This window comes from Neurospora tetraspora (assembly GCF_033439725.1).
Source record: "Neurospora tetraspora strain CBS 560.94 chromosome Unknown B0H65scaffold_2, whole genome shotgun sequence".
In the NCBI taxonomy this organism is placed as follows: domain Eukaryota; kingdom Fungi; phylum Ascomycota; class Sordariomycetes; order Sordariales; family Sordariaceae; genus Neurospora; species Neurospora tetraspora.
The window spans coordinates 2,925,820-2,950,479 of NW_026944384.1; the positions used below are offsets into that span (position 1 = coordinate 2,925,820).

The 24,660-nt window shown below is 51.7% G+C and overlaps 10 protein-coding genes and 1 non-coding gene across 11 annotated transcripts; 7 read left to right on the top strand and 4 right to left on the bottom strand.

The window, feature by feature from the left end:
- Positions 1–532: 532 nt before the first annotated feature.
- B0H65DRAFT_456832 (uncharacterized protein) lies at positions 533–1,334 on the bottom strand. Its single transcript, XM_062826321.1, has one exon. The coding sequence runs from the start codon at positions 1,169–1,171 to the stop codon at positions 668–670; it is 504 nt and encodes a 167-aa protein (XP_062684371.1). The 5' UTR covers positions 1,172–1,334; the 3' UTR covers positions 533–667.
- Positions 1,335–2,128: 794 nt separating this feature from the next.
- Positions 2,129–3,304, top strand: B0H65DRAFT_567985 (uncharacterized protein; the record flags this gene model as incomplete). Its single annotated transcript, XM_062830382.1, has 4 exons — positions 2,129–2,408; positions 2,482–2,762; positions 2,830–2,920; positions 2,983–3,304. The coding sequence occupies 4 exons, from the start codon at positions 2,129–2,131 to the stop codon at positions 3,228–3,230; spliced, it is 900 nt and encodes a 299-aa protein (XP_062684372.1). The 3' UTR covers positions 3,231–3,304.
- A 727-nt stretch (positions 3,305–4,031) lies between these two features.
- B0H65DRAFT_420768 (uncharacterized protein) lies at positions 4,032–5,334 on the bottom strand (the record flags this gene model as incomplete). The annotated part of the gene is made up of 2 exons (XM_062824303.1): positions 4,032–4,195; positions 4,266–5,334. 2 exons carry the CDS (start codon positions 5,332–5,334, stop codon positions 4,032–4,034), a joined length of 1,233 nt encoding a protein of 410 aa, XP_062684373.1.
- A 704-nt stretch (positions 5,335–6,038) lies between these two features.
- On the bottom strand, positions 6,039–8,654 carry B0H65DRAFT_456839 (uncharacterized protein). The gene has a single exon (XM_062826322.1). The coding sequence runs from the start codon at positions 8,338–8,340 to the stop codon at positions 6,532–6,534; it is 1,809 nt and encodes a 602-aa protein (XP_062684374.1). The 5' UTR covers positions 8,341–8,654; the 3' UTR covers positions 6,039–6,531.
- An 18-nt stretch (positions 8,655–8,672) lies between these two features.
- B0H65DRAFT_456842 (glycoside hydrolase) lies at positions 8,673–10,860 on the bottom strand. The gene has a single exon (XM_062826323.1). The coding sequence runs from the start codon at positions 10,736–10,738 to the stop codon at positions 8,897–8,899; it is 1,842 nt and encodes a 613-aa protein (XP_062684375.1). The 5' UTR covers positions 10,739–10,860; the 3' UTR covers positions 8,673–8,896.
- Positions 10,861–11,494: 634 nt separating this feature from the next.
- B0H65DRAFT_546146 (heterokaryon incompatibility protein-domain-containing protein) lies at positions 11,495–13,680 on the top strand (the record flags this gene model as incomplete). Its single annotated transcript, XM_062829430.1, has 3 exons — positions 11,495–11,590; positions 11,657–12,744; positions 12,846–13,680. 3 exons carry the CDS (start codon positions 11,495–11,497, stop codon positions 13,678–13,680), a joined length of 2,019 nt encoding a protein of 672 aa, XP_062684376.1.
- Positions 13,681–14,395: 715 nt separating this feature from the next.
- On the top strand, positions 14,396–15,598 carry B0H65DRAFT_107621 (uncharacterized protein). Its single transcript, XM_062820515.1, has one exon. The coding sequence runs from the start codon at positions 14,864–14,866 to the stop codon at positions 15,269–15,271; it is 408 nt and encodes a 135-aa protein (XP_062684377.1). The 5' UTR covers positions 14,396–14,863; the 3' UTR covers positions 15,272–15,598.
- B0H65DRAFT_t88 lies at positions 15,509–15,580 on the top strand. The gene has a single exon. It is a non-coding gene; the product is annotated as a tRNA-Thr (tRNA).
- A 699-nt stretch (positions 15,599–16,297) lies between the features above and the next one.
- Positions 16,298–17,287, top strand: B0H65DRAFT_420271 (Alpha/Beta hydrolase protein; the record flags this gene model as incomplete). The annotated part of the gene is made up of 1 exon (XM_062824266.1): positions 16,298–17,287. One exon carries the CDS (start codon positions 16,298–16,300, stop codon positions 17,285–17,287), a length of 990 nt encoding a protein of 329 aa, XP_062684378.1.
- Positions 17,288–18,800: 1,513 nt separating this feature from the next.
- B0H65DRAFT_421756 (uncharacterized protein) lies at positions 18,801–20,007 on the top strand (the record flags this gene model as incomplete). The annotated part of the gene is made up of 4 exons (XM_062824362.1): positions 18,801–18,953; positions 19,012–19,661; positions 19,723–19,895; positions 19,964–20,007. 4 exons carry the CDS (start codon positions 18,801–18,803, stop codon positions 20,005–20,007), a joined length of 1,020 nt encoding a protein of 339 aa, XP_062684379.1.
- Positions 20,008–22,779: 2,772 nt separating this feature from the next.
- Positions 22,780–24,005, top strand: B0H65DRAFT_107804 (uncharacterized protein). Its single transcript, XM_062820516.1, has 2 exons — positions 22,780–23,545; positions 23,619–24,005. Exons 1-2 carry the CDS (start codon positions 23,085–23,087, stop codon positions 23,782–23,784), a joined length of 627 nt encoding a protein of 208 aa, XP_062684380.1. The 5' UTR covers positions 22,780–23,084; the 3' UTR covers positions 23,785–24,005.
- Positions 24,006–24,660: the final 655 nt, after the last annotated feature.

A 24,660-nucleotide genomic window follows, 5' to 3' on the forward strand; every position in this document is an offset into this window, starting at 1 on the left:
ACCATATGAGCCCCAAAGCTCACACCTTCCAACATCTCCGGTCACGGTAGCTTACGTGGTAGTGTGCTGGGGCAGAAAATGCGTGGTATTTTCGTAGGTCTTGCAGCTGGTCTGGGGTTCAACTCGGGACTTGGGCGGCTGAGCGTTTTGCTTTTTTTTGTTTTTCTTTTGCTTCGACTTTCATTTCTCAACTTTGAGTAACTTCAATTGCGTTGATCCTTTGCCCCGGACGCCTATTCAACGGCGATTTTTGACCCGTCCTGTCATGTCATCAAGCGAGATTCATGGTCCCTTTCACAACAGTTGACCAAGTCTATGATTTTTTTACGTTCGTTTACAATACGGCCTCCATGGACCATATTTTGACTCTGAGGCGCACATAAACAGGACCATTCAACACACAAACTACATCCCAGTCAGCTTCTACTCATTCCTATAAACCCTCTTCCCTCCCAAAACCCTATACCACCCAAACCTCCCCAAACTCTCCCCTTCACTCCCCATCGGACACCCAACATACTTCATATAAACCCCCAACTCCTTGATCCCCTCCCTCCCCTGCTGCATCATCCACATCTCACAATGATTAGTATGATGACTATCACCCACATACCTATCCAACACCATTTCTTGTCCATTCATCGCCGCCCGCAACGTCTTCTTCCAACTATACATACAATGCAAAACCTGAAACTCCCACGAGACAGACATACTCCCACTCACCCGCCATGACTTCTTCAAGAAGCATGGTGGAATTGTGATCCTCGTCCCGGTAGAACACCCCCAACTCTTTTCGGGAGAGAAACTCAGAGGCAAGGTCGGCGTCGTGGCACCGGATGGGAACCCAGCCCATGAGAACGGGGTCGAAGACGCAGTTGGACTGACGAGCGGAGGTGGGGGAGAGGCCGCAGTCTTCGAGGGATTGGTGGTGAGAGACCTCGGGCGAGTCTTTTGATTGGGAGAGGACGTGGTTGAGGAAAGAGATTAGTATTAGGGCAAAGGAAAGAATAACGACGATAGCCAGGCAAAGTCTGATCTTTGAGTATGACCGGGCTGGTGGTGGATTTTCCTGGTTGAGTGGCTCTTTGTCGTCTAGCGAGATGGAGTGTTGGTCGTCGTCATCAGACTCCTCGCCGTCCAAGGCGTGGTGGTCGTAAGATGGATGAGGCATGATGGCTGTGTCCGCGAATCGTGCAAAGAGAGGAAGATGGTGAATCGCAGATTTTACTTTGCGCAATGCGGCACGCACTCGAAGAACTTGCGAGGCAGGCGTGAGGTCAGAAGTGGCAGACGGGGTGAAAACTGTGAACTCTGTGGTGCCGCCCCCTTCGCTCTTGCCTTGAAGTGTGCTCTGTCACCGAAACCTGCGAGACCGGGACCTACAATCGCACAATGTGCCCCGCCGGGTATTACATGCCGATGCCCGCCAGTGCACCTTCCTCTCCAACACTCCAGATAACAGCTGAGATTCATTATTTTTTTCTTTGCGATTCTTTTTTGCATCGCGTCTCAAATCCTGCATCAACTCATCGTGATCAAAGCCACTCACCATGTCTTTTTGCGCTATCTTCATTTTCACCGGGTTTGCCATGTCTGGAACCGAAAACCTGGAAGCGTGTAAGACCATTGGCTGGCCGATCCCAGAACGTGAGTAATCGCCCATGCCATTCCCCGTTAGTGCATGAGCGCTGTCAGCGGCACGATGGTGGATGTTGCAGTAGGCTCCACTAACACTCGCACTTCGCATCGCCTGAAGCCCTCCGTTTTGCATGGGATGCACCGTTTTGACAGCCCCCACTATTGCAGGCAACTGAATCCTCCGGATCACCACGACACCGGTTCCGTGTACACGACAGCCTGACAAAGCGCTGACCGACAAGATGTGCTTGTGGTACCATCACGATCATCTCTTGGACGCTACTACGATTCACGCATGCGATGGAGTCCAGGTTGGAAGATGGTGAAGGAGAGGCGAATAGGTCCGGTCTCCTAGGCCCAACCCGTGGTGCCCGACAACTTCGTTTTCTGATGCATCCTGTCTCCTGTCTTCCAGGCCCGGTCGTCACCCAGCTTGCTCGACTTCTTCGTTCCAACAACATAGCACCAGTCTTAGGGAAACACGCACGAGATGCTCTCCAAGTACGTTCCTACTTCGTGGCTGCGAGACACCAATGCTCGCATTGCGTACAACACCCTTCGAGCGGCAGAGTCGGACGAGAAGCTCGACACAGAACAGCTGAACACCCCCAAGAGCGAAACCGACATTAGCGGGGCTTTGCGGGAGCGACTTCGACGACTTCGGCTGGCAGTCATACTGCTGTCCAGTTCACTCGTTCTGGTTGTCCTTGGTTGGGGTCTACGGGAACTTACAGGCCCTCGAGATGTGTCAGTGAAGTCGCAGTTTACCGGTAGGATACCACCAACACTACCAAGCCAAGAGAGAAGTGAGGAGACAAACGCTGATAGTTGAGCAGTTTGCAGATTACGTCGTCAAAGATACGCCAGAAGTCTTTTCTCCAGCCATCAAAGCCACCGAGTGGAAAGAAGTGGTATTCCACAACAATTTCGAAGACAAAACCCGCTGGCAAGGGCCGCCAAACGACGAAGTTGACAAGGCTTGGAGAGACCTGTATATCGACATTGGAGTCATCAAGATTCCCAAAGAGGATGCCGAGAAGTTGCCAAACCAAACGCTCCCTATCCCAGGTGAAGAAGATGGGTATATCGTGGGGTTAGAAGTTTACCATCAGCTCCATTGCTTGGTATGCCAATTCTTCCTGCCCTAGCACTCCCTATTCGTTCGTTGACTGACCGATATCCTTCTACTAGGACCTAATCCGAAAGCACTTCTACCCGGAACGCTACGGCGGCGACCGAGACATGACAGAGCAGCAGCGCAAGGAGTACTGGATTCACCTTGGTGAGTACTTCCTGCACCAACTGAAGCCATATAACAGCCTGACTGACATCGTCAATAAATAGAACACTGCATCGACAACCTCCGCCAGACCATCATGTGCTACTCCGACATCAGCACCATCCCTTGGATGTACATGGAAAGAGTGCACGCCAACTTCCCCTCGGCCAAGACAACGCACATCTGCCGAGACTTTGACAAGCTCACGGAGTGGATGTTGCATCCGGATAGACATTTCCCACAGGAGGAGTATCAGCTCAGGTTGAAGGCGTTGCAGGCTGGCGCACTGGCTGAGAGTGGGAAGCATCCTTGATGTTGTCAAGGCTGATGACGGTGGGTTTGGGATTGGATGATAACTCGTCGGAAAACGGATATGACTTGACTGTAACAAATACAAATTAATGGATCATGATGCATAAAGCTATCTTGGAGCACAGGCCGATTGATAGCTACCTGACGGATTGGCATCATACGAACCATTGCGGGATGGTGATGTTGAACGATATCATGCATGGGGATGTGGAGTGCACGCCCGAGATGGTGTGTCCTACTTGGGTGAGAGCAACTTGGACGGCGTGTAGGCGGTACTGAGTGGGTGGGGAACTGGATGGGCCGGGAGGATACACCCGGACCTTGCTGGTCATGGTTCAGTGTCTATGTCGACAGAGACAGGGGGAGCAAAAAGGGAAATCTTTGGATATGTACGTACCAGACACATGTTGAGATGGACATAGAGCCCAGTCCCGTCCATGACGAATTCTATGAGACCCCGTCGGCTAGCCAAGAATACAGCCAAAGGTCGCATTATTTCTGTGATGGGTGAGCCAGGCTATGAGCATTGCAAAAAGCACAGCAACATACAAGAGCCAACAGTTAGAGAAACAAAGCGTTCGTAACTCAATGCCATTCATGTTATATCATGTCCTGTATCCCAGGATTCTGTCTGTCTCTGGTGTAGATCTCCGAAGGGGCTCCCTACTACTTTGCAGGTATGTCTTGCCCCAGCCTGTTATTTTGTTTTTCCAACCAGTCGCCGCCGTCCATATGTACAAGAAAAAGGAAAAGAAATTGTCACATGAGAAAGAAGAGAAGAACAAGAAAGGAATCCACTGCTTTACTCGGCATCGAGAGGAGCCTTGGGAGGGGTGTTGTTCACCTGGATACCACCGCGCTTCTTCTCGTCGCTGTCAGGCATGGGGAGAGCCCAGCCGCCCTCGCTCTCGGGGGTGGCGAGCCAGAGACGGAGGAGATGACGACGGGGAGCAGGAGGGGCAAAGTCTGTATGGAACATGTTAGTACCTATCGTGATATTCGTATCAAACTTGACGAAAAGACAAGAAAAACTCACCCCTATAAGCAGTACGAGCATGCAACAAATGCGCATTGCTCAAGAACTGGATATCGCCCACCTCCAGCACCATATGCAGCGCCAGCCTCTGGCAAGTCTCCTCCAGAATCTGCATAGCCCTCAACTGCTCCTCACTCAGCGCAGGGATGAGACCCTTGTCGCTGAAACGAGTCAACGACTTGACGTAGTACGGATCCCACTTGCAGTAGAGTCTTCCCTTGCCGCCGTTCTCAATGTACACAACCGGCTGACGAACCCACTCCGCCTGGCCCTCCGACACCTCGCCCTTGCGGTCAAAGTACCAGATGGGCTTGGTGAGGAGCTCAGCGACATCCGGGTGCTCCTGCTGCAAAGTGTTCCAGACGTTATGAACAGAGACGATATCGCTCTCGCCGCCCTCCTGCGCACGGTGCACGCACAAGAGGCCGACGATGTCGCCGTCGTCGGCGTGGAAGAACTGCCTGGCCGTGGTGCGGTAGATGCGCACCGTGTGGATCTGGGTCGGGTCGTCGCCGACGTCCTTGACGTGGCCCAAGACGTGGCCGCGCCCGTTCTGAGAGACGAAGTAGCCCAGGTAGGTGCCCAAGCCCATGTAGGCGACCGCGTTCTTCTCGGCGCCCCAGACGTCGGCGGGGAAGCGCTTAAACAAAATAAAGCCCTTGCCGTTGAGCAGGTCGTCGCGGAGGTTGGTCAGGACTTTGCCCAGCTTGGGCAGGGGGAAGTTCTCCTGCGAGATACCGGTCAACGGGGTGCCGGAGGCGATGAAGGCGTCGGCCGTGTCGGAGAGCTCCTGGACCTCTTCATCGGTGAAGGGGTGCACCCAGCGCTCGGGGTTGTTGACGAAGTCCTCGCGCTTCCAGACAGTCGGGCCGGTGATCTCCTTGGGGAACTCGGAGTAAGGGCGGAGGACGTCGTAGAGGGGAGGGTGCTGGCCCGAGGTGCGGATGCCGTCGGGGAAGATGTCGCGGGGGGCGTCTTGGTTGTGGTAGGCGTTCTTGTGCTTGAAGACGGCGGGAGAAGCGGCCGCGGCGGGCTGGGCCTCGTCCTCGACGAGAGTTCCGGGAGCCATTGTGTCTGAGGGTTGGTATGTGTGTGAGAGTGAGAAGGTGTGATTTGAGTGAGTGAGTGAGTGGCGAGTTCAAAGACGGGAGGAATGAGATGTCTTTGAAGGTGTGAGTGACAGAACTGAAATGAGGGGGTATAATGAAGATATATGAAACTGTTTGCCTGGTTCAAGACATCAAATGAACGTTGGCATCCATCTCGACCGCCATCATGTTTATAATAGTGGTTGTGCTGCTTGTTGGTGTCGATTGCGTGATCATTAGCTGGTTAGGCTAACCCAACCGAGTGGCCGGTTCTGGTGCAGCGACCCCAAGCCATTGCGATAAGAATCGATGGCGTGCTCAAATGCTGATGACGCGAAGCTTCAACCCCGCAAATCCCCCAAACATTTCGGGACCGTGATTGCCTTGTTCGCCATGAAGTTTTACTGAAAGGAGGAAGGAAATGCAGCTTCTAGACTTCAATCAGATGCCATTTCTTTGTCCATCGCACCCCCGGTAAAGGGAAAAGGGGGTGTTGTTTGGTGAGGGAGGGTTAGGGTTGAGTATATACTTGAGCGGGCATTGCGCTATCGACCCGATCTACAATTACACTATCGTACCGGTCCCTCGTAGATAATACTTTTCCCGGTTGACCGTTATTGCCGATTGGACCACGTGATAATAGCCGAACTGCGAAGAAGTTTCGGAGCTTGAACCGTTGGTACGACCTCAATGTGCTGCCTACCAACAGCGGACGACTTTTTATACCCCTTGGACGGCTCGGATGCTCACTAATGCAGGACGGTGATGCTCTTGCCCATTGTTGTGCTAGATGTGATTCGATGGGGATCAGAGTCAGAGAGGTGGCTCTTTGAAGGTCCGCCTCGAGCACGACATGTTGACAGCCTCCGAAACCGCTTTCCTATGGATATCAATGTCCATTAGCACTAGGTAACTTCGGATGCAGTTATAGTCACGGAGAATCACTTGGAATGCCTGTTCCATCAGATAAGATCTTGCAAGCTACGTACCGAAGCAAATTTCCCTATCGATCCCCCTTGTATCTCTCTGTTTGTCCTCCAATGCACGTAGCTCTTTGTGTCTCTTTTTCCATCTCGAATTGTTCCGCTATTCCACCAGGCGTTGCTTACCAACCCTTCTTCCCAACTAGAGTCTGAGTTCTGACATAAACTTCAACAGTGATGGTATTGCCGTCCCCTTCAGTATGAGCCCTCGTTACCAGATCCTCCTTCCTCACGCCTGCGAGTTTCCATGAGCGACTGCACCTCTTCCACATGCTCGGGTGATAACGAGAGTTCCAGGGCACGCCGCTTCAACTTCTCGAGAAGTGCCAGATCAGCAGGGACATACCCAGGTGATTCACCCGTTGGGTAGATAACCGCACCATCATCGGGGTAATACGTTCCCTCTCCGTGTTCGTCGCCCAAGCATCTCACCATCTCTGGATGGCTAGGCTGCCGGAAGTCAATTCCCGTTCCTTCTTGGACAAGGCTCTGCCAATGTTGCTCGAATATGTCGCCAGCAGGCATGTTGAACCAATCAGCACGGTAAGATTCTCTGACATCCTCAGTCGTGACCAGGAAGTTGAAGTGTGCCTGATATGGGATGCGACCAAAGCGCGTAGGTTCGAGAATTGCCCACTCGGCTTCTGGTGTGGTATTGTTGTTGATCAATCTCAGCAGGCTTTCAGGCGTGATAAACTCGAAGACTCTCCATGTCGTCCAGCGACCTCCGAAAAATTGGTACTGCGCATCTCTCATTCTCCTGATATCTTCGATCATCAACCTGACCGAGGTCACTTCGAACTTGTCGAGTCGCAAGCCCAGTGTGGCCAGGCGCTTCACCGTGTCGAACTCTAGGCGGCAGTCGAATAACTCGAGAATACGAAGAGTGTGGACATGACGCTCGATAAACTTCTTGAGACCCGCCTGGCTGAAGCTAACGCTCTCAAGGCTCAGACAGTCAAGCTTCGGAAGGTAGAGTTCACCGCTGTTGGGACCAGCCGCTTGTCCAGCCAGCAGGTCGAAGAAGTAATGGTCACGGACCTTCTTGGCGCAGGGCCATGCGGCTGGAAATCTCTGGAATGCTGTGAGACGTAGGGTGCGGAGGTTTTGAGCGTTTGCGAGACAAGCATGCAGTTTGTGTTGCATCTCGAGGTGGCGTTGACGGCGCTCCGGTTCCCCAACGGGGCTGTCGATTCTTCCAATGTTGAATATGAATTCAACCAGAGCTTCGGATATCGGCGGTACATGCGCCAGTTGAAGGGGGATTTGGGGAGGCCTGTACACGAAGTAAGAACTGCCCAACCAGTGCAGCTGGAGCCATCTGTTTCTGACCGCGTTCTTCTGTCCCAGAGCTGGAAGAACGTAAAGTTCGGCTCCTTTCAAGAAGATAACGTTTGCTGGGGCATTTTGCCCAGGTATGAGTTGCGACCGACAGGCGCACGGCCAGCGCTGGCTTCGAAGATCTCTCGAGCGGGTTATAGTAATTTCTCTGCCACAGCGGCGATGAAATGTATCGAAGTCAATGGAAACGGAGGTATAGGTACGGAGTTTGGGCATCCGCTTAATGGCTTCAAGAAAAACGGGCAAAAGTCCGTCGCGTACCATGTACGGTCTTCCATTGGTGATTTCACTTGGAATATCCAAGGGCGAGTATGAGTGCCAAAACAGACCGTTCTTTTCGCATAAAACCATATGATCCCCGGGTCGTACTGAGGTAGGCGGGAAAGGCCAATGAAGCCTGTTCCCTTCAGCGATGGGACAGTCCAGCTCGAGCCAGATCAGCTCCTGGACGTGTTGGCTTAGCCTAGGACTATAGGCGACGCGCAAAAATTTGGCAAGATCATTGCCGATAGGAGAGACCGCCACTTGGCGAAAGAGGTATTGAGAAACGAGAGCCTCAAACAACCGGCAAGTCTGGCGAAGAGAGAGGTGATCAGCGTGATGGGCGACTTGACCAACGATTAAAGAGAGGAAACCGTTATCGAGAGAGAGGATATGAGCCATGGTGATTGTGGTTTTACTGTGTTCTCATGTGCAAGGTGACTTGACCAAACAATAAGAGGAGGAGATAGGTGTTGAGAGAGGGGGTTCTGATGTCCAAGGTGACTTGACCAAGGATTAAAAGAAGGTCGTCGTCGAGAAGGAGGGCGTGGGAAATGGTGATGCGTGACTTGACCAAAGATTAGAAAGAGGAGATAGTTGTTGTGAAGCAGGGCGTGAGAAATGGTGACCGTGGTCTAACTACAGTCTGATGTGCAAGTGAAAGGAAGCGCGTCGACTGTCCGCGTAATTTTCGCGTTATACACCTATCCTTTTCCGTTCGTCTGAATTGATATCCGAGTGAATTGTTGTAATGAGTGCACTGCACGTTTCAGAAACCCCCCTTCGTCATGAACGGTCACACGTGCAATAACCATTCAATTAGTTGTATTAGATATTAGTTGAGTTAAAAGTCATAGCGAATCCTCCAGCTGTGTTTGTAGGTATACAGAGCCCGCTTCCCTGACGCAGCACCGGCCGATCGTGGGGCATGACACCCAAGAGTATTTGAAGGGGACTATTATGGAACGAGGCGTTTGAATGGATGTGCTTCTGTGTTGAAGACGTATTCATCAAGGTTGATAAGGTCCGACTCGCTGAACATGAGATAGAAGTACTTGAGTGTCTCTCCAAGCCAGAAGCTCTCCATGGAATGGCTCATGGGCGATTTGCCCTCCTTTACGGTAACGTCGAGCAGCGCTGAGTTGGCCAGTTCGGTCCTTGTGTTGGAGTCAATGGCCTCGAACATGGCCCAGGCTGAGTCTGGAAGGTCACGACGACCCGTGATGCGGTAAAGAAGAAAGACACTCTCGATAGCCTCGGGGCGAAGGATATAGCGCGCGTCTGGAATCGACACGAAACCTTTGGGTAGCCTTTTGTAGTTAATGATTCTGTCCGCTTTATGCAGATCGTTCTCTTTATTCTCAGTCAGCCCCCAGCCAGCCTCGTCAACGACGGCCAATTTCCATTTTTCTTCATCCCATGGACAATGATCGGTCGAGTCACAGGGTAGCACGTGGAAGACCTCGGGCATTATACCCAAGGGTATGGATTTGTACGCCCAAACGCACCCGTCCATGAGCTGCTCTCCCTTATGGACATGGGTGTCATTCTGGACGAGTTTGCCTCCAAGAGCAAGCATTCCGCCGGTAAAACAAGCCAGATGTTGGCCTTCTGGGCGCAGCTGTGTCACCCTCCTTCCATTTTCTGACCCGACAAGGACCATGCCCGTCATTAGAACGTCTTTCTGATCAGGTAGCATAGGACGGAACAGGTTGTAGCGAATGGCTGTATCCATGGATGCCTTGTACATGTCGGCGTACATGGGAAGCAAGCCGCCGACAAGAGCGTGGGTCTTGGGGAGGTATTCGTAGAGGGAGTCGGCCATTGCACCTAGCGTGTATTGGTTGTGCCTGCCAAAGTCCTGCCGTCTTGCGTCGACTACGACAGGCCACATGCCGGGAAGACGTGTCTTTTGCTGTTGTTTCTGGAGAGCCTCCATAATATTTTGCACAGCATCAAACCATTTGGGATCGCCCGTCAACATGGAAAGACGGATAAACTCGAGAGAGAAGGAACCAATCTCAGCAAGGAGGACAGCATCAGGGGCGACTTGACGTTCTCCACGGGCAGCGTCATGGAAATTCCACCTCGTCTGGGGCATCCTGTTGGGAGTGTCGAAAGCCAGGTACAGGACCTCGCCCACCTCCTTGGCCTTTTGCAGCAACCTCTTGTCTCCGCTAAGGTCATATGCCGCCAAGAAGCCGCCCAGGTACCGGATATTGGTCTCGAAGACGTTGATTTCGGCTCGGGAGGTGGCCTCGAAGCTGATGTTGGCTGCGGCAGCAACGGCCTCGTAAAACTGATCCTTCAAACCCATGATCCATAGGGTGTCCAGGCTGTCGACCAATGTTGCTCCCCATCCTCCAAAGGTATCCTTCCGGCCGCCGTTAACTGGCTCCAGCTCGTCACTCAACCATGCCTTGGTGCGGTACGAGTTCCAGCAGCGAAGGAAGGCGTCTTTGACGGCAGCTTGTCTCTCGAGGCGTACCTTTCGATCATTGTCAGACTCGGGGCCGAAGGTGGCCTGTACTGTGGGGAGTCTCGAGGGGGTCCCTGATGGCAGCTGTCTCATATGGGTGACGGGATATTGGGGAGGTTTTTGCAGCCTATCTCGTATAGAGACGGGGGGTGGTGACTCGGGTCCTGTTTCATGGTTGTCGTGGACAATAGCGGAGGAGCCTGAGGAGGAGGAGAATCTAAGCCTGGCCAGCTCGAGGTTGCGGTGCGAGGTAAAGAGGATGAAGCAAGTGACACAAGCAATCAGCAGTGCCGCTCCCCACCGCCGAGCAAGGGGCGGCATTGTGGGAGCTGAAAATGGAAGTTTGGAACTGATGGCGACAATCCGCGGGGTTGGAGCTGTCAAAAGCGGAGATATTTCTCGAACAAAACCAAGTTCGATCTGTGTCTGGAACGGGATTTCACTGTGACGGGACGGGAGGTTGTTGCACCAAAGTTACACAGGGAACTGCCCCTGTTTTTAACAGCCAAGAATAGCGGCCCAAGAGCTTAGCGTTGTCCATCGTAGCGCACCCCGCCATTACCGTAACTTTCGAGATCTTGTAATTTACCCCTCCTGTTGTTACAGCACTGCAGACACACCGAGCTTGGACTTTTGCTGGAGAGCAGCTTCTTCCAATTCCAAACAACACTTTGCCGACCCGCGAACTAGAATGCATCAACACCAAATTTACGCCCAATTACCCTTACCGATCTCGATACTATTGCAAAATGGAGACTACCTTTGACCCCCCGATCGTTTCGACATGTCGACCACCGTTGCGAGAAATATACGCCGTGCCTGGACAAGACACGCCGGCGCGTCGGCATCATGGCCTTGTGTAGCTGAGATGCTACAGTACCACCGCATTACCACGGCATTGGTCGAGAACAAGTTCAGCCCTGGATTTCGGCGAAAGACTCCTACGTAATGCCAACCACAGTCACGATGTGATAAGAGCTGACCATGACCCCGACTTTTCCATGCGAGGGCAGCCTTCTTTTCTCGTACTCTACCTACAAGCACTTCTACGACAGATCGCACCGGGGATCTCTCACCATGTCGACTTCTTGGCCATCTCTCCGTGATGCAACATCATCTCTGCTCAAGGGCGCTGGCACGACTGCCCAGGTAGCAACATACGTTGGCTGCTCGGTAACGAGACGGTTGACGGCATCCTCGCGAGGCGTCTGTTTGGTGTGCAACAACTTACAACCTTAGCATCACGAAAACACTCGACGAGTCACTATACCTGGTTCCTCGAACCCCGATGTCCAGATAACCATCACGGTGCTGACTCTGGAAAACATTTCCACCCGCGACCTACTTGATGCTCGCGAGCCAGATCCGACCACTGGCCTGTTCAGGCGCCAATGCCGATACTGTCGACTCTTGTGTGACATCTTTGACGCCTTCTTCATCGACGAGTACATGAGCTGGATTACCGAGACACGGAACAAGATGCCCATCTCCGTAGGGCTAATGATTTGCGAGGGCAAGCCTCTCGTTGTCAACTGTTGGGGCTTCACCTATGACCGACACACTCTTTTCTCTCGCGTCGACCTAGAGTTGTATCCCGACCCGACCGCCGCTTTGGTCCCTAGCCCTACCTCCGGCAACATCCCAACAATGGGTCCTACCGGGCACAGAGCGGAAACGGTCGCCTCCGGTGCCTGCTTCGAGTTCATCCGAGAGTGCGTGGCACAGTGCTGTATTGAGCACCAGAATAGCCAATGCCAACCTAGAGACATCGGTTTTGTCCCAACTCGACTTCTCTACATAGGGAAAGACAACAATGACCTCCGCCTTCGTATGGGGCTTCCTCCTACAGAGGATATTAGATGGGCTGCTTTGAGCCATTGTTGGGGTGGTGGTGCCCCCTTCAAGCTCCTTCAGGGGAACCTTATGACCCTACTGGAAAAGGTGGAGATATCCGACCTTCCTCCAACCTTCTGTGACGGAATCCGTGTTGCTCGCGAGTTGGGACTCCAACACATATGGATAGACTCCCTATGTATCATCCAGGACAACAAGACGGACTGGGAGGTTGAATCCTCGCGGATGGGAATGGTTTACAGCCAAGCCTTTGTGGTGATTTGTGGTGCTTCGTCTTCGAATCCTCAGACACCCTTCCTGGGCCCTCGTGAGCCAGAGTGGCTGCCAAAGCGATTCAACCTCCAGATTGAAGACGGCCAGAGCTTGCCTATCATAGCTCGGCAACGCCACTTGCTCGCCGCCCCTCTAGAACAGGGTCTACTCGAGCCCCCATACACAGGCGCTTGGGCAACCCTAAAGCGTGTCGGCCCGCTGTACTCAAGGGGCTGGTGCTTCCAAGAGACATTCCTGGCTCAGCGCGCGCTTCATTTTGCCCTGGCGCAATCATCTTCGAGTGCAAGACGCATCGCCGCAGCGAGGATCAACTGCCACCTTACCCGTTACTTCTTCCTGGCACACTTGGCGAAGAACCACCGGACGCAGATAAATGGCGCATGACTGTGAAAGCCTACACCCAACGTCAACTAACGTTCGCCTCTGACAAGCTACCCGCCATTGCCGGCGCAGCTAGCAAGACGCCGCAGGCTCAAAGGACGAAGTATCTGGCTGGTTTGTGGCAAGAAAGCCTTCTACTCGACCTGCTTTGGCAAGTCATGCCGGGAGCCACGCACAAGGCACTCACTTACCCAGACGAATCTGGCCGGGTTGTTCCCTCTTGGTCCTGGGCTTCGATGGACAGAGGCGTTACCTGGAACCCTCTTCAAAGACCTGAGCTCCTTTCCGAACTGGTCACTACGCATGTCGATGTGGACGGCCAAAATCCGTACGGCGCGGTGGCTGGAGGGAAACTCATCATACGCGGCCATGTGAAGCAATGCTTCGTGGAAACCTCGCGGCACAAAAACGAGCAATGGGTCTATTATCGCAATCCACAAAAGAATACGACAAGCAAGAAGCTGCATTTTCGTGCGGATGGACAACTGATGCCCCAGGTCGCTCCGTCAGCATCATCCAATATTGCATGCATCCGTCGAGCAAGAGGAGAAGAGTGGGAAGATGAAGTGCATGGACAAGGTGTCTTTCTTTGCATTGGACGTACCCCTTGGATGAACTACAATTATGTCGGACTCGTCCTCAGCTGGTCTTCTTCACCTAATTCCCCGGGATGTATGGAGAGAATTGGCAATATCACCAATGTTCCAAGTGATTGGTACGATAGTGGCGAATGGGTCACCGTCACCATTGTATAGACTGTAATGACAAGAGAGTATCGCTCAAGCGGACACAACACCATACCGCTGATGGGTGCAGTGGGAGTCTCTCCTATTGACAAACGCAGCACGTCTGAGCTCTGCAGAACTGCACATCGGCTGGACAGTGAAAAGTATCCGCGAGAGCCTGCTAGAAGCGTGTATCACTTCAGGGTGATCATGCTCGGATACACTGCTGACGAAGTGGATTTCATGGTTCTCTCACTGACCCCCCGGGGTTGGTAACCTTCTATCTTGGACCTATGAATGTGTGAAGGTCATGAAGAGAATGAACCTCCTTCCCGAGTATCCTGGTGTGAGCATATATATGTTCCTGAAGCATTAGAAGCTGGGTTACTGAAGGGGTGTGAAAAAAACGGAGACGAGTATTGTATGATGAGTCGAAAACTCTTCTTGGATACTTTGCTGACGTTATTATTTAAGCTTGAGGTTTGTATTTAACGTTTACCCCCCGAGTAGCTGTCCTCAGAACCTGTCACAAGCCATATCAATGCTGTCTGTAAATGCGGATGGTTTTGGGACTGGAAATGTGACGAACGACAAGGGAGGAAGCTCTAACAGTCCAAACTGTTCGGGGTAACCAAGCAACATGAAAAAGGTATTGGAATCTGGTGCACACAGTTGATTCATATCTGAAGAAACCCCATTCTCCTTGATGAACTTCAAGTCTTGACGCACAGTTGTCATTGACCCCGGAAATCAGTCAACGATCAATGCACAACCCGATGCATCGGAGCTATCCGAACGTTAGCGCCTGCTAAACTAGCCGGATCTTCGAAGTCGGGGCCTTCAAGATCACGGCGCGATCCGCATGCGATGAACCCGACAGATCGGCACGGTCGAGATCGCACGACCATTTCGTATTAACAACGTCATACATCACGGTGTGCAGACTGCAGTGACGCGCATGACACAGTCGTTGCTCAGGAGACCTCGGCTGACAATGAACTTGAACTCAAAAGGACTGGCTGTTTGTGCTACAAAAGAGACGCGATTGACCTTTGTTCTCGCAAATTAAGCCTCGATTCTTACACGATCAATCCATCGGGCTCAAGAACAACTCCTATTGCGCGCATCACGACAACAAAAGACACTTTTGTGAACCTCCCAACGGAAATATCACCAAAACTCACCTATCCACACCACCAACCACACTCTCACAATGTCCCCCCAATCCAATACCAACAAGAAACCCCTCCGCCAACTCGCCGCCGAAAAGCTCAACGGCCCCAACGCCAACCCCTCCCAACTAGGCGATCCCATCTCCCTCAAGTCCGAGACCAACCAAGATTCTCCCGACAACGTTCAATATGACCCCGAAGGAGCCGAGGTCACTCCTTCACCTTCCAAGAAAAACAAGTCATCGTCATCGAATTCGAATTCGAATGCGAATCGGAGGACAAAGGCGTATGGTGTTCCGAGGAATGATCCCACGGCTGCTAGCTCAGGTGGAGCGAGGACTGCTTTGGGAAAGAGAATCCCGCTTGAAGGAGACGCGACGAGTTTGGAACGGGAGCAGGTGGTTGATGATGGGCGGGTGGGGAGGGGGAAGGGGGGTAGTAAGCTTTAATAGGCTGGGATTTGGAAGGGCGGTGATTGCGGAGGGGGTGATAATGATATGCCATGATGATTGTTATGGGTGATGCAAATCAGTAGGTATGGGTGGGTGATTGAGCTAGGGTGGACGAGTGAACAGAGAGTGAGAGCGTTGCTGTTCATGCGGGAGGGGAGGACATCGCATGCATTGCCAATTGATGTAGGAGTTGATAAGTCAAACATCTGGGCAGATTGAACATCAAATCACAACGCCCGCATGGCTCAGTGGTAGAGCGCATCACTAGTAATGATGAGGTCGTCAGTTCGATTCTGGCTGTGGGCAATTCGCCTTTCCTTTTCCTTTTTCTTGTTTTCAACTCTTCGTCTTGGCATAGTTGGCATCTTCTTTCCGTTTTTTTCTACTTTTTACTTTCTTCCAACTGGGGAATCAAGCTTCTAGTTATCTTGTCGTTATCGTTGCGTCCATTTTTGTCCTAGGACCCAAGATACTGAGAAGATGATTCGTAATCGTTCAACACTCGGGATACTGACGATATTCTTTCCCTCACTAAATGATTCGACATCAGCGACGAATATTGCGAACGGAAACTACATTTATCACCCAAACACCACCGACCAACTAGATAGTCGATCATCTTGATATATCCCAACTCCCTTCGGATTTAAGTTATGGCCTTTCTTCTGATCGCGAAATCGCGAATCTTGCTTGTGCAAGCACAGAGTAACATCTCAATGGCCCAAAAGCCGCCAACTGATCTGACATGCAGTCAATAACCTCAAGTCCATAACGCCGAATGGCGTCTAAAATCTCATGTGAGATGTCGGACAAATAGTGCTGCTGTCTCTGGGCCTGTGATGACAAACAGAAAGGCATCATATAATACGTATGAATGGCGTTTGTAGCTCCTCAGTTAAGCGCCAATTCGCTTCATTAGTTTTCGATCAACATACTCAACTACCTTGACCTCAATCCCTGGAAATATCCCCAAACCGCATCATACTTACTTGCCCCTCCCCATTACTCCAGCACAACATCACCATGTCCTCCTCCTCCTCCTCCTCCTCAGCCCAACCCGCCCTCCCCTCCGGCATCTCCCCCTGCTGCCTCACCGGCTTCCGCTGGTCCGGCACTCCCCAACGAACCGTCCTCCCCTCTCCCCTCCCCGGCACCACCAACGCCGTCTACAAAACCGGCACGAACCCGCGCGTCGCCATCCTGTTCATCCACGACGTCTTCGGCTGGATCTTCCCCAACGCCCCCTGCTGCCTCACCGGCTTCCGCTGGTCCGGCACTCCCCAACGAACCGTCCTCCCCTCTCCCCTCCCCGGCACCACCAACGCCGTCTACAAAACCGGCACGAACCCGCGCGTCGCCATCCTGTTCATCCACGACGTCTTCGGCTGGATCTTCCCCAACGTGCGCCTGCTCGCCGACCACTACGCCGCCGAAGCGAACGCCACGGTGTTCGTCCCGGACTTCTTCGACGGCTTCGTCTGTCCGCCCGAGCTTTTGATCGAGGAGCGCTGGGCGGAGGTCGATCTTAAGCGTTTCGCGAAGGAGAACGCGCGTGAGGTGCGCGAGCCCGAGATCTTTGCGTTTGCTAGGGCGTTGAAGAGCGCGGAGGGGGGCGGGTTTGAGAAGCTCGGGGCTGTCGGGTACTGTTATGGTGGGTGGGCGGTGTTTAGGTTGGCTGCTGCTGAGCATGAGTCCGAGGGTTCTGAGGGGAAGGGGAAGAAGTTGGTGGATGCAGTGACGGCTGGTCATCCTACTTATTTGACCAAGGGGGACATTGAGGGGGTTTCAAAGAACGTGCCGGTGCAGGTGTTGGCGCCGGAATTTGATCCTGCGTATCCGGCCGAGTTGAAGACGCATACGTTTGCGACACTGCAGAAGCTGGGAGTGCCGTTTGAGTATTCGCATTTCCCGGGAGTGCATCACGCTTGTTTCATTAGGGGCGATGAGAGGAAGGAGGGCGAGAGGGAGGCGATGGTTAGGGGGAAGAATGTAGCGGTTGCGTGGATGAAGTAGTGGTTGCATGGTAACTGAGTTGTTGATGAAGCTGGATCGGATAGGAAGACTTGGATAGGGATATTGTCGGCTGTAAGCGTTCTCAAGCCTCAAGATGAGCTGTTGAGATCTGGATTCAGGCATTGCTATCGTTCCTTGGGTCCAGTTGTGGTGGGACGAACGGCGTTTGCTTGTGAGTGTTGTTACCGAGTCTCTTCTCCTGGCTTTCAATATCGTCGATGAGCAACACTACTTAGTCATCCATATGTGTTATGCGACACCAATCTCGACGCTTATCACCATGGAGTAATAGGAGATGACGAGGGCGAGTAACTGGCCCCGTGAAGAGAGTAACAAGTGAGCGTCGGCTGAAAGGTCCCTGACTCAGCAGACTGGAACAATGTCGCCCACTTTCTACTTTCAACCACCAGCATCTTCGCTAAGGTGATCGAACCGCCCAGGTCTTGCCAGGACATTAACCGGCCAGGAAGTTTAGCAACGGATTGAGCTGCTAATCTCATGGTGGCGATGGTTCGTTCCTTAAGACATTAAGCTGCCAAGACGTGGAAGGAGGATGAAATGCCTGCAAAATCCAGCCCACCTGTGATCTGTGTTAGGCAGTAAGTAGCAAGTGGCTTTGGGGAGTGAAACTCGGATAGATTCTTTCCAGCATGATAAGCAAAGGAATCGCGGATTGGTTGGTCTAGCGCAGAAAAGCCGCCCAATCTCAACCAACGACAGCATTTCGAAGTCCAAAGTCGAGGGTGACGGGCCGATTGATGTCAGGGCACAATATAAGGGCTATACTTCCCGCCTGATGGGAAACATGGTAATCTTGGAGTTAATCAAGACTTAAACCGGGAAAAAGGGATGTTGATATTTCCCGGCTCCGGGTTGCATTCGCCAATCAGAGGATAACCATCACTCGATGGCAACTTCCTCTTCGCTCGATGCGGGGGCTACCTTTTTGAGCGGAAGAATTGTAGGAAGCAAAGTTGAGCAGAGCGCCTAGAAGTCAGAATAGATTGCATAGCAACCATGTTAACAGCCGGCAGTTGATGCCAAAACACCACCCCTCTTCAAAGATGCATTATCACCATCAACTGCTGTACCGTAGCCGCCTTCGACGAGCTTGGCCATCATATCAGGATGGCAACGCAGCGGGATATTGACCCACAGCACTTCGTTGACTGAGAGTGATCGTCGTTTTCTGTTCTGGCGCCCCTTTCAGTGGCCCGGCACATGGTACGACTGCGGCTCGTAAGAAGTAAATGAAAAGAACCATGGGAAGGAAATGAAAACAAATGAGGCCGGTCGGATCTCGTAGGATAAAGCCCCATGCTTCCCTCTAAACCAAACGTGTTACCAGGTTTGCCTACTGTGTTCTTCTTCAGACAAATTTTCGAGTGTCTGCTCGTCATCATCCTCCGTTCCAGGAGACACCTCACGCCAGAGCAGAGGTTTTTGACAGATAGCCCTTGCTTCAACACTACATCAACAACGCCTTGATTGATTCGGAAAAAGGGGAGACAAGATGCACTGGAGTTCACTTACCGCGCTCGCACTTGTGGCGCCTTCGACGGCGTTGATCCGATTTGGCTGCTCGCAGCTCACCGTCCAACGCGTAGATCCGCTCGTCAACCCCGGACTCTCTCCCTCTCCTCATCTTCACCAGATCATTGGTGGCGTAAGTCTTCTCCCTTTCCCTCGACGACCCTTGTTCCAGTGACTAACATTCCACCAAGAATGCCTTCAACCTCTCCATGGACCCCCGAGAAGACATTGGAGAGAAGGCCACATGCACAACCTGCCAGTTCTCAGAGGATTTCTCCAACTACTGGACCGCCGTACTCTTCTTCCGTGCCCGCAACGGCTCCTACCACCGGGTCCCGCAGGTTCCCAACATCGGCTTCGAAGGCTCCAACGGAGGCATGACCGTGTACTACATGCAGGACGGGCTGGCCAACTACCAGCAAACATCCAAGGTAACCGCCTTCAAGCAAGGATTCCGCATGCTCATCGGCGAAGCTTCCTATCGGAGCAAGCAGCAAGCTACGCGGTTCCGGCAGATCACGTACACATGTCTTCAGGACCCTGGCACCCGGTTCCCCGAGTCCATGAACTTCCCAACCAAGCCGTGCCCGGCCGGGATCATGGCCAATTTGAGGTTCCCAACCTGCTGGGATGGCAAGAACCTCGATACGCCGGATCACATGAGCCACATGGAATATCCGGAGTCCGGGACCTTTGAGAATGGTGGGCCTTGCCCGGCTAGCCATCCAGTGCGGGTGCCCCAGTTGATGTATGAGACCATCTGGGACACAAGCAAGTTCAACGATAAAGAGCTTTGGCCTGAGGATGGAAGCCAACCTTTTGTTTGGTCTATGGGTGATTAGTATGCTACCATCACAAGTTCAAATGTGGGGGATGAAGTGATTGCTGACAATGACAAACAGTACCGGGTTCGGATCCCACGGCGATTATGTCTTTGGTTGGAAGGGCGATTCCCTGCAGCGGGCTATGGACTCGGCGTGCTATGTTAACTGCCCGACCCTGAAGACGCAGAGCGTGTCGGCAATGAACAAGTGCAAGTACAACGAGGTACTCGTGGATGAGCCAATCGATGGATGTAAGTCTGCGATAGAAGATGTTCTGGTTGTTGATGAATGACACCCGCTAACATGACTGACCTATCAGGGCTCGATTCCATTCCCGGAATGGAGGGGATGGAGAAGAAGTAGACGGAGGGAACGAGAGATCAGATGAAGATAGTGGTGAACCCAGACTAGGTAGACAAAGGGGGGATAGGTTGGCGTGATATCGATGCTAGACGTGGTAAGATTGATGCTGTTTTGTGTTGCTGTAACTTGGAAGGCCATTGATAAGGTGAATAGTGCACCTTTTGCTCGTTCCTGCGTTGAATGGCGGCCATGTTGATGGAAAGTCGCGATCCAAACAACAAACAGGGTTGGGGGTAGATGACATCAGATTGGCTGCAGTGCCGTGCTGTCAGGTACGGATTTTGGACATCGTCGGCGAGGTGAATCTCAAAAGACCGAAATGCGGTCTAGACGGTTCTGTCGTCATTGTCTCTTGCTCACCTCCTTTTTTCACCGTCTTCCCGTTGTCTCTCCACGTCGTACTTGGTGTGTAACCAGACAGCTCGCAAGAGGGCCACAGGACCGCCACCTCGGCTACCTCTGCAGCCCCAGCCTAGGTCTGTGTATCGTGGCCGGTATCGTGGACGGCCAGATCACCCAGCCGCGGCCAGCGGGGTTGTATACGCGAGAAAGGCGTCCATCCATTCTATTCGGGTTCCACGATGCTTCGGTGCTTGATGTGGCACTGCCGCCCTGGCTCGCCTGGCTGCTGCACGTAATGGCATCGACATATCGCGTGGCTGAGTGGCAGAGTGGCAGGTTTGCTGACGGGAGGTTCGGAGGCGGCCCAATGGTCGCTGCCGTGAGGTTGGGTAAGCTCGTACGGTTACCTCGGAAAAGAATTGACAAAAATAGGTGAGACTGGTGACGGCGACGGTGATGGCTCCGGATCTTTGCATGGACACTTGGCGATGCCGACGGATAGACCGGCAGTTTCCAGCCGTCCATCATGACGGGACGTTGAGGTTGTGGTTGGGAAAAGAAATGGAGAGCCTGTCTGGAGTGGATGTAGATCTTCCTTGAGGGGACATTGTACAAGATATCAGCACCCATTGGGAAGGATCACTGCAGAAGATCAGGGGATTTCTTGTACAGAACCCGCTCGCTACCCCGCTTATAGGAGCATTCAAGTTGTTAAAGCAACCACTAACAAAATCGATGGCGCCCAAGACAGGCACCTGTCTGTGCCATAGAGAGAACCCTGGGTTCCTGAACAGGGTCAAAACAGGCCTTTAGGAGCCAACAGTTGGAAATGGCTCAAACAGGGTTCAAATAGGGTCGTACCACCTTTTTGATACTGAATTCTAAAAGACCCATAAATCCTGTTCCTCGCAAAAGCATATCGTCGGACAATACCCTCTTTTAGGTGTAAAAGAGCTTTGACCCCAAAAATCTATATAGTGCCAAAACGGATGATGGGCTTAATTAATATCTTTTTACTCCAACATCATTTTTTATAAGAAGACGCCCTTTTCTTCAATATCTTTTTACTCTAATATTCTTTTCCTAAGAAAACACTCTTTTTATTAATATTTTCTAACCCTTCTTTTCTTTCCTCGGCTAACCTCCGCGCTTTCTATTAATTATATCAAGCTTTATTTCTAATACCCTCGCGCATATAAAATAAATATTAGATAGCGTAGTTAGTAATAGAAGTATTTGGTTCTATGAGACTCCCGTTCGATTCCCTGCTGTGATATTTGAAAAAAACTACCAAGTAAAAAAAGCATTACTAAGAAAATGCATTACTAAGAGTATTATCAAGATGCATTATTAAAAAGATGTATTACTAAGAGTATTATTAAGATGTATTACTAAAGAGATGAATTCTGAGGAGAAGATGACGGGAATTATTATATTAAATGATGTAATGGTTACTATTTTTCCACGATAGTCACCTAATGGTCGCCGCTTCCTCCTAAGGTTGCCGTTTTCCCTCCAACGGAAAGAAGAGAATAATAGAAAAAGTCTGACCAGGACTAAAAGTCTAACCGGAACCAATTATATTGTTAGAGTAATAATCGAAAAGGGAGCTTTCACACTGTTGACTATGAAGTATGCCCAACACTGAATATTGTTTTTGCGCAAAAAAACGTGGTGTAAGCGTACGAAAAAAAAACATTTCTGGCCCCATTACGCTAGCTGGACCCTGTTTTGACCCTGTTTTGGAACCCCGGGTTCCCTCTATGGTGTGTCTTACAGGTCTCGCAATTGGCTACAAATCTTGATCTGGCCAACCTCGGACAACACAACCATGAACCAAAATGGGCAACAGATCGATGGTAACATCCCACCTTTATGCGGAATATACAAGCTATGTTCCGCACCAACTTGGGAATACGAGCCCCAAAGGAGGCATCCCAGAGCAAAAAAAGGAGAAGGACCGGATAGACACCGCATCTTTTTGGTGGCAGCTGTGCGACCATCCCTTCACCCTTTATGCTTGTGGCCGGACCAGGACACAGCATGAACAACAACACCTCGAACAACACTGAACACGTTAGGTAGCGATACTTTGGTTTGTACAAGCTCCTTGTACAAGTTACCGAATCTACACCGACATCTGGCACGCCACGAGGAGGGGTCTCGGAGATCTGCAGCCCTAACTGTCGTCGCGGATCGTTAACCCATCAAGACATATTGTACGTATCGACGGCGCAGACGGCGCAGACGGCCCAACATGGTGGCTGGGGTCTTTTCACTTCGTTTAACTCGTCTTAGTCGTCCCAGGCGGAGCAAGATAACGTTACAGTTGCATATTGGAACACGAGACGCAAGATGACTTGGGTTCAGCTACCTTACCAATAGAGGTATCATTTGTTGACCATTGGGAAAACTGGTGATAGTACCAAGTTCACGTTGCTCCTATACTATCTGGCTGCTATAACAAAGCTATAAAAGCGGCAGCTCACGACTCAGGATCTGGACTAACATGACTGACAACACCACACAGTAAATAACGATCTGCACCACAAGAAGCTGATCTCTGATATTTCTCCCTTCTCCCAGCCTCTAGAAACAAACATCCAGGACCCCCTAGTATCTTTCCGTTCAATACTAATACATCTTGAACCTCACCTCATCGTAAACTACCACACCTCAACCACCAACCTCAACTTCACACCATCAAAATACACCACCAACAAAAACCACCAACAATGCTCACAACAACGCTCACCACCGCTCTCGCGGCCCTCCTCCTCCCTCTCTCCCAAGCATCCCCCATCGCCATCCGCCAAGAAACCACCACCACAAATCCAGAACATCCCTCCTGCGCCACCACCTCCTTCAAGAACTTCTCCTGGGCCCTCTCCGCCTTCGACTACCACGCCTCCTACATCTTCACCACCCCCGCCCACCAAAACTCGTGGGGCTACGTCAACTTCAACCTATCCAACCCAGCCATCGGGTCCTCGGTGACCACCGTCTGCAGCGCTTCAAGCAACCAGCTCTCCGATTTCTTTTACGGGACTGTGCAGTACACTTGCACCAACACGCCCGGGGGTGTCAACAGTGATGTGGGAAATGTGGGCAAGACGACGTTCGATTTCAGCAGGCCGTCGGGGGAGTTGAGGTTTAACCAGAGCTGGACTTGTCGGGATCAGGATCCTAAGTATCCGTGAGTAACATATCTTGGACCTACCTATGAATCTGAGATGCGATAGACGACTAACACGATGATGATGATGTAGTACTACGTTCACTGGATATGCGGCTGTTAACCTCCAGTTGGATTGCACCGACTCAACGTGGCAGAACCAGAACTGGACGCAGGGACAGATTTATTCGATAAGGGATGTGAAGTGCTCGCCTGTTGATATCAGTGTTGATCCTAAGGAGATGACTGCTGTGGCTTAATCATTCGTCGGAGCGAAGGGGGACGAGTGACTCTGTTGTTTGTTGGTATGCTGGTTGTGAGAGTGGCCGGAGGGAGGTAATGAGCGTGTTTTATAGCATTCTTATGGTTTATGAAAGGTTATGATGGCTATGACTTGGGAGTAGATGTTTAATACGTAGTGCTTAATGGTAACGCTAGGGAAGAAGCATGCAAAATTCCAAATCATTACACAATTCTGGTCTCCATTATTTCCCAACCGTTTAGTAACCCGGCTTCCATTGCCTCGGGAATTCTCATGTCCGGGTGTAGTATATTCTCCCTGTGGATGACATTAACTCGTTCATATGTCCCAGGAGGTTGACTGTCCCCTTCGCAGCGACTCAGAACCATAAACTCCACCACCCCTGAGAAGGTCTCACCGAGCACTATCACTCGAAAGTGATACTCTTTTTTGAGAGAAGATGAGGGTAGGTCCCCGGAAGGATCGCACAACCCGTCAGCAATTCTGCAGAGCTCGTGCTCAATATCTTCTCTCCGTTCGCCGTACCCGGATGGTCCCATTAACGGCGTGTAGAGGACAGTACGAGGAAGGTTGGTCCACACCCATGAGGTGTTGACCTTTGCATTCCTAGAGCTCCTGAAAACGTGTCGTCGATATAAGTTCAAGCATCTTCCACTTCTCTGTGAATTGGTTCTCCCTTTTCTGAATAGAAATCGGAAATGTGCCAGAGAACTGCATCGCAAGTGTATCCCACTAATCGGAGTACCGGCGGGTAGATTTCCAGCGTAGAAAGCTTAGGCACCCAGTCATCATAGTTATCATGTGTATCTGTTGAGACGCGAGGTTTGAGAGCAAGACCTTCCTCCTTAGTGCAGTCATGATACTCACTTTTGGG

Bases quoted from the DNA above. Each gene is read 5' to 3' on its own strand.
- B0H65DRAFT_107804 (XM_062820516.1), top strand. From the start codon at position 23,085: ATGCTCACAACAACGCTCACCACCGCTCTCGCGGCCCTCCTCCTCCCT. The intron at 23,546-23,618 runs GTGAGTAACATA...ATGATGATGTAG, and splicing joins GATCAGGATCCTAAGTATCC to TACTACGTTCACTGGATATG.
- B0H65DRAFT_107621 (XM_062820515.1), top strand. From the start codon at position 14,864: ATGTCCCCCCAATCCAATACCAACAAGAAACCCCTCCGCCAACTCGCC.
- B0H65DRAFT_456842 (XM_062826323.1), bottom strand. From the start codon at position 10,738: ATGCCGCCCCTTGCTCGGCGGTGGGGAGCGGCACTGCTGATTGCTTGT.
- B0H65DRAFT_456832 (XM_062826321.1), bottom strand. From the start codon at position 1,171: ATGCCTCATCCATCTTACGACCACCACGCCTTGGACGGCGAGGAGTCT.
- B0H65DRAFT_456839 (XM_062826322.1), bottom strand. From the start codon at position 8,340: ATGGCTCATATCCTCTCTCTCGATAACGGTTTCCTCTCTTTAATCGTT.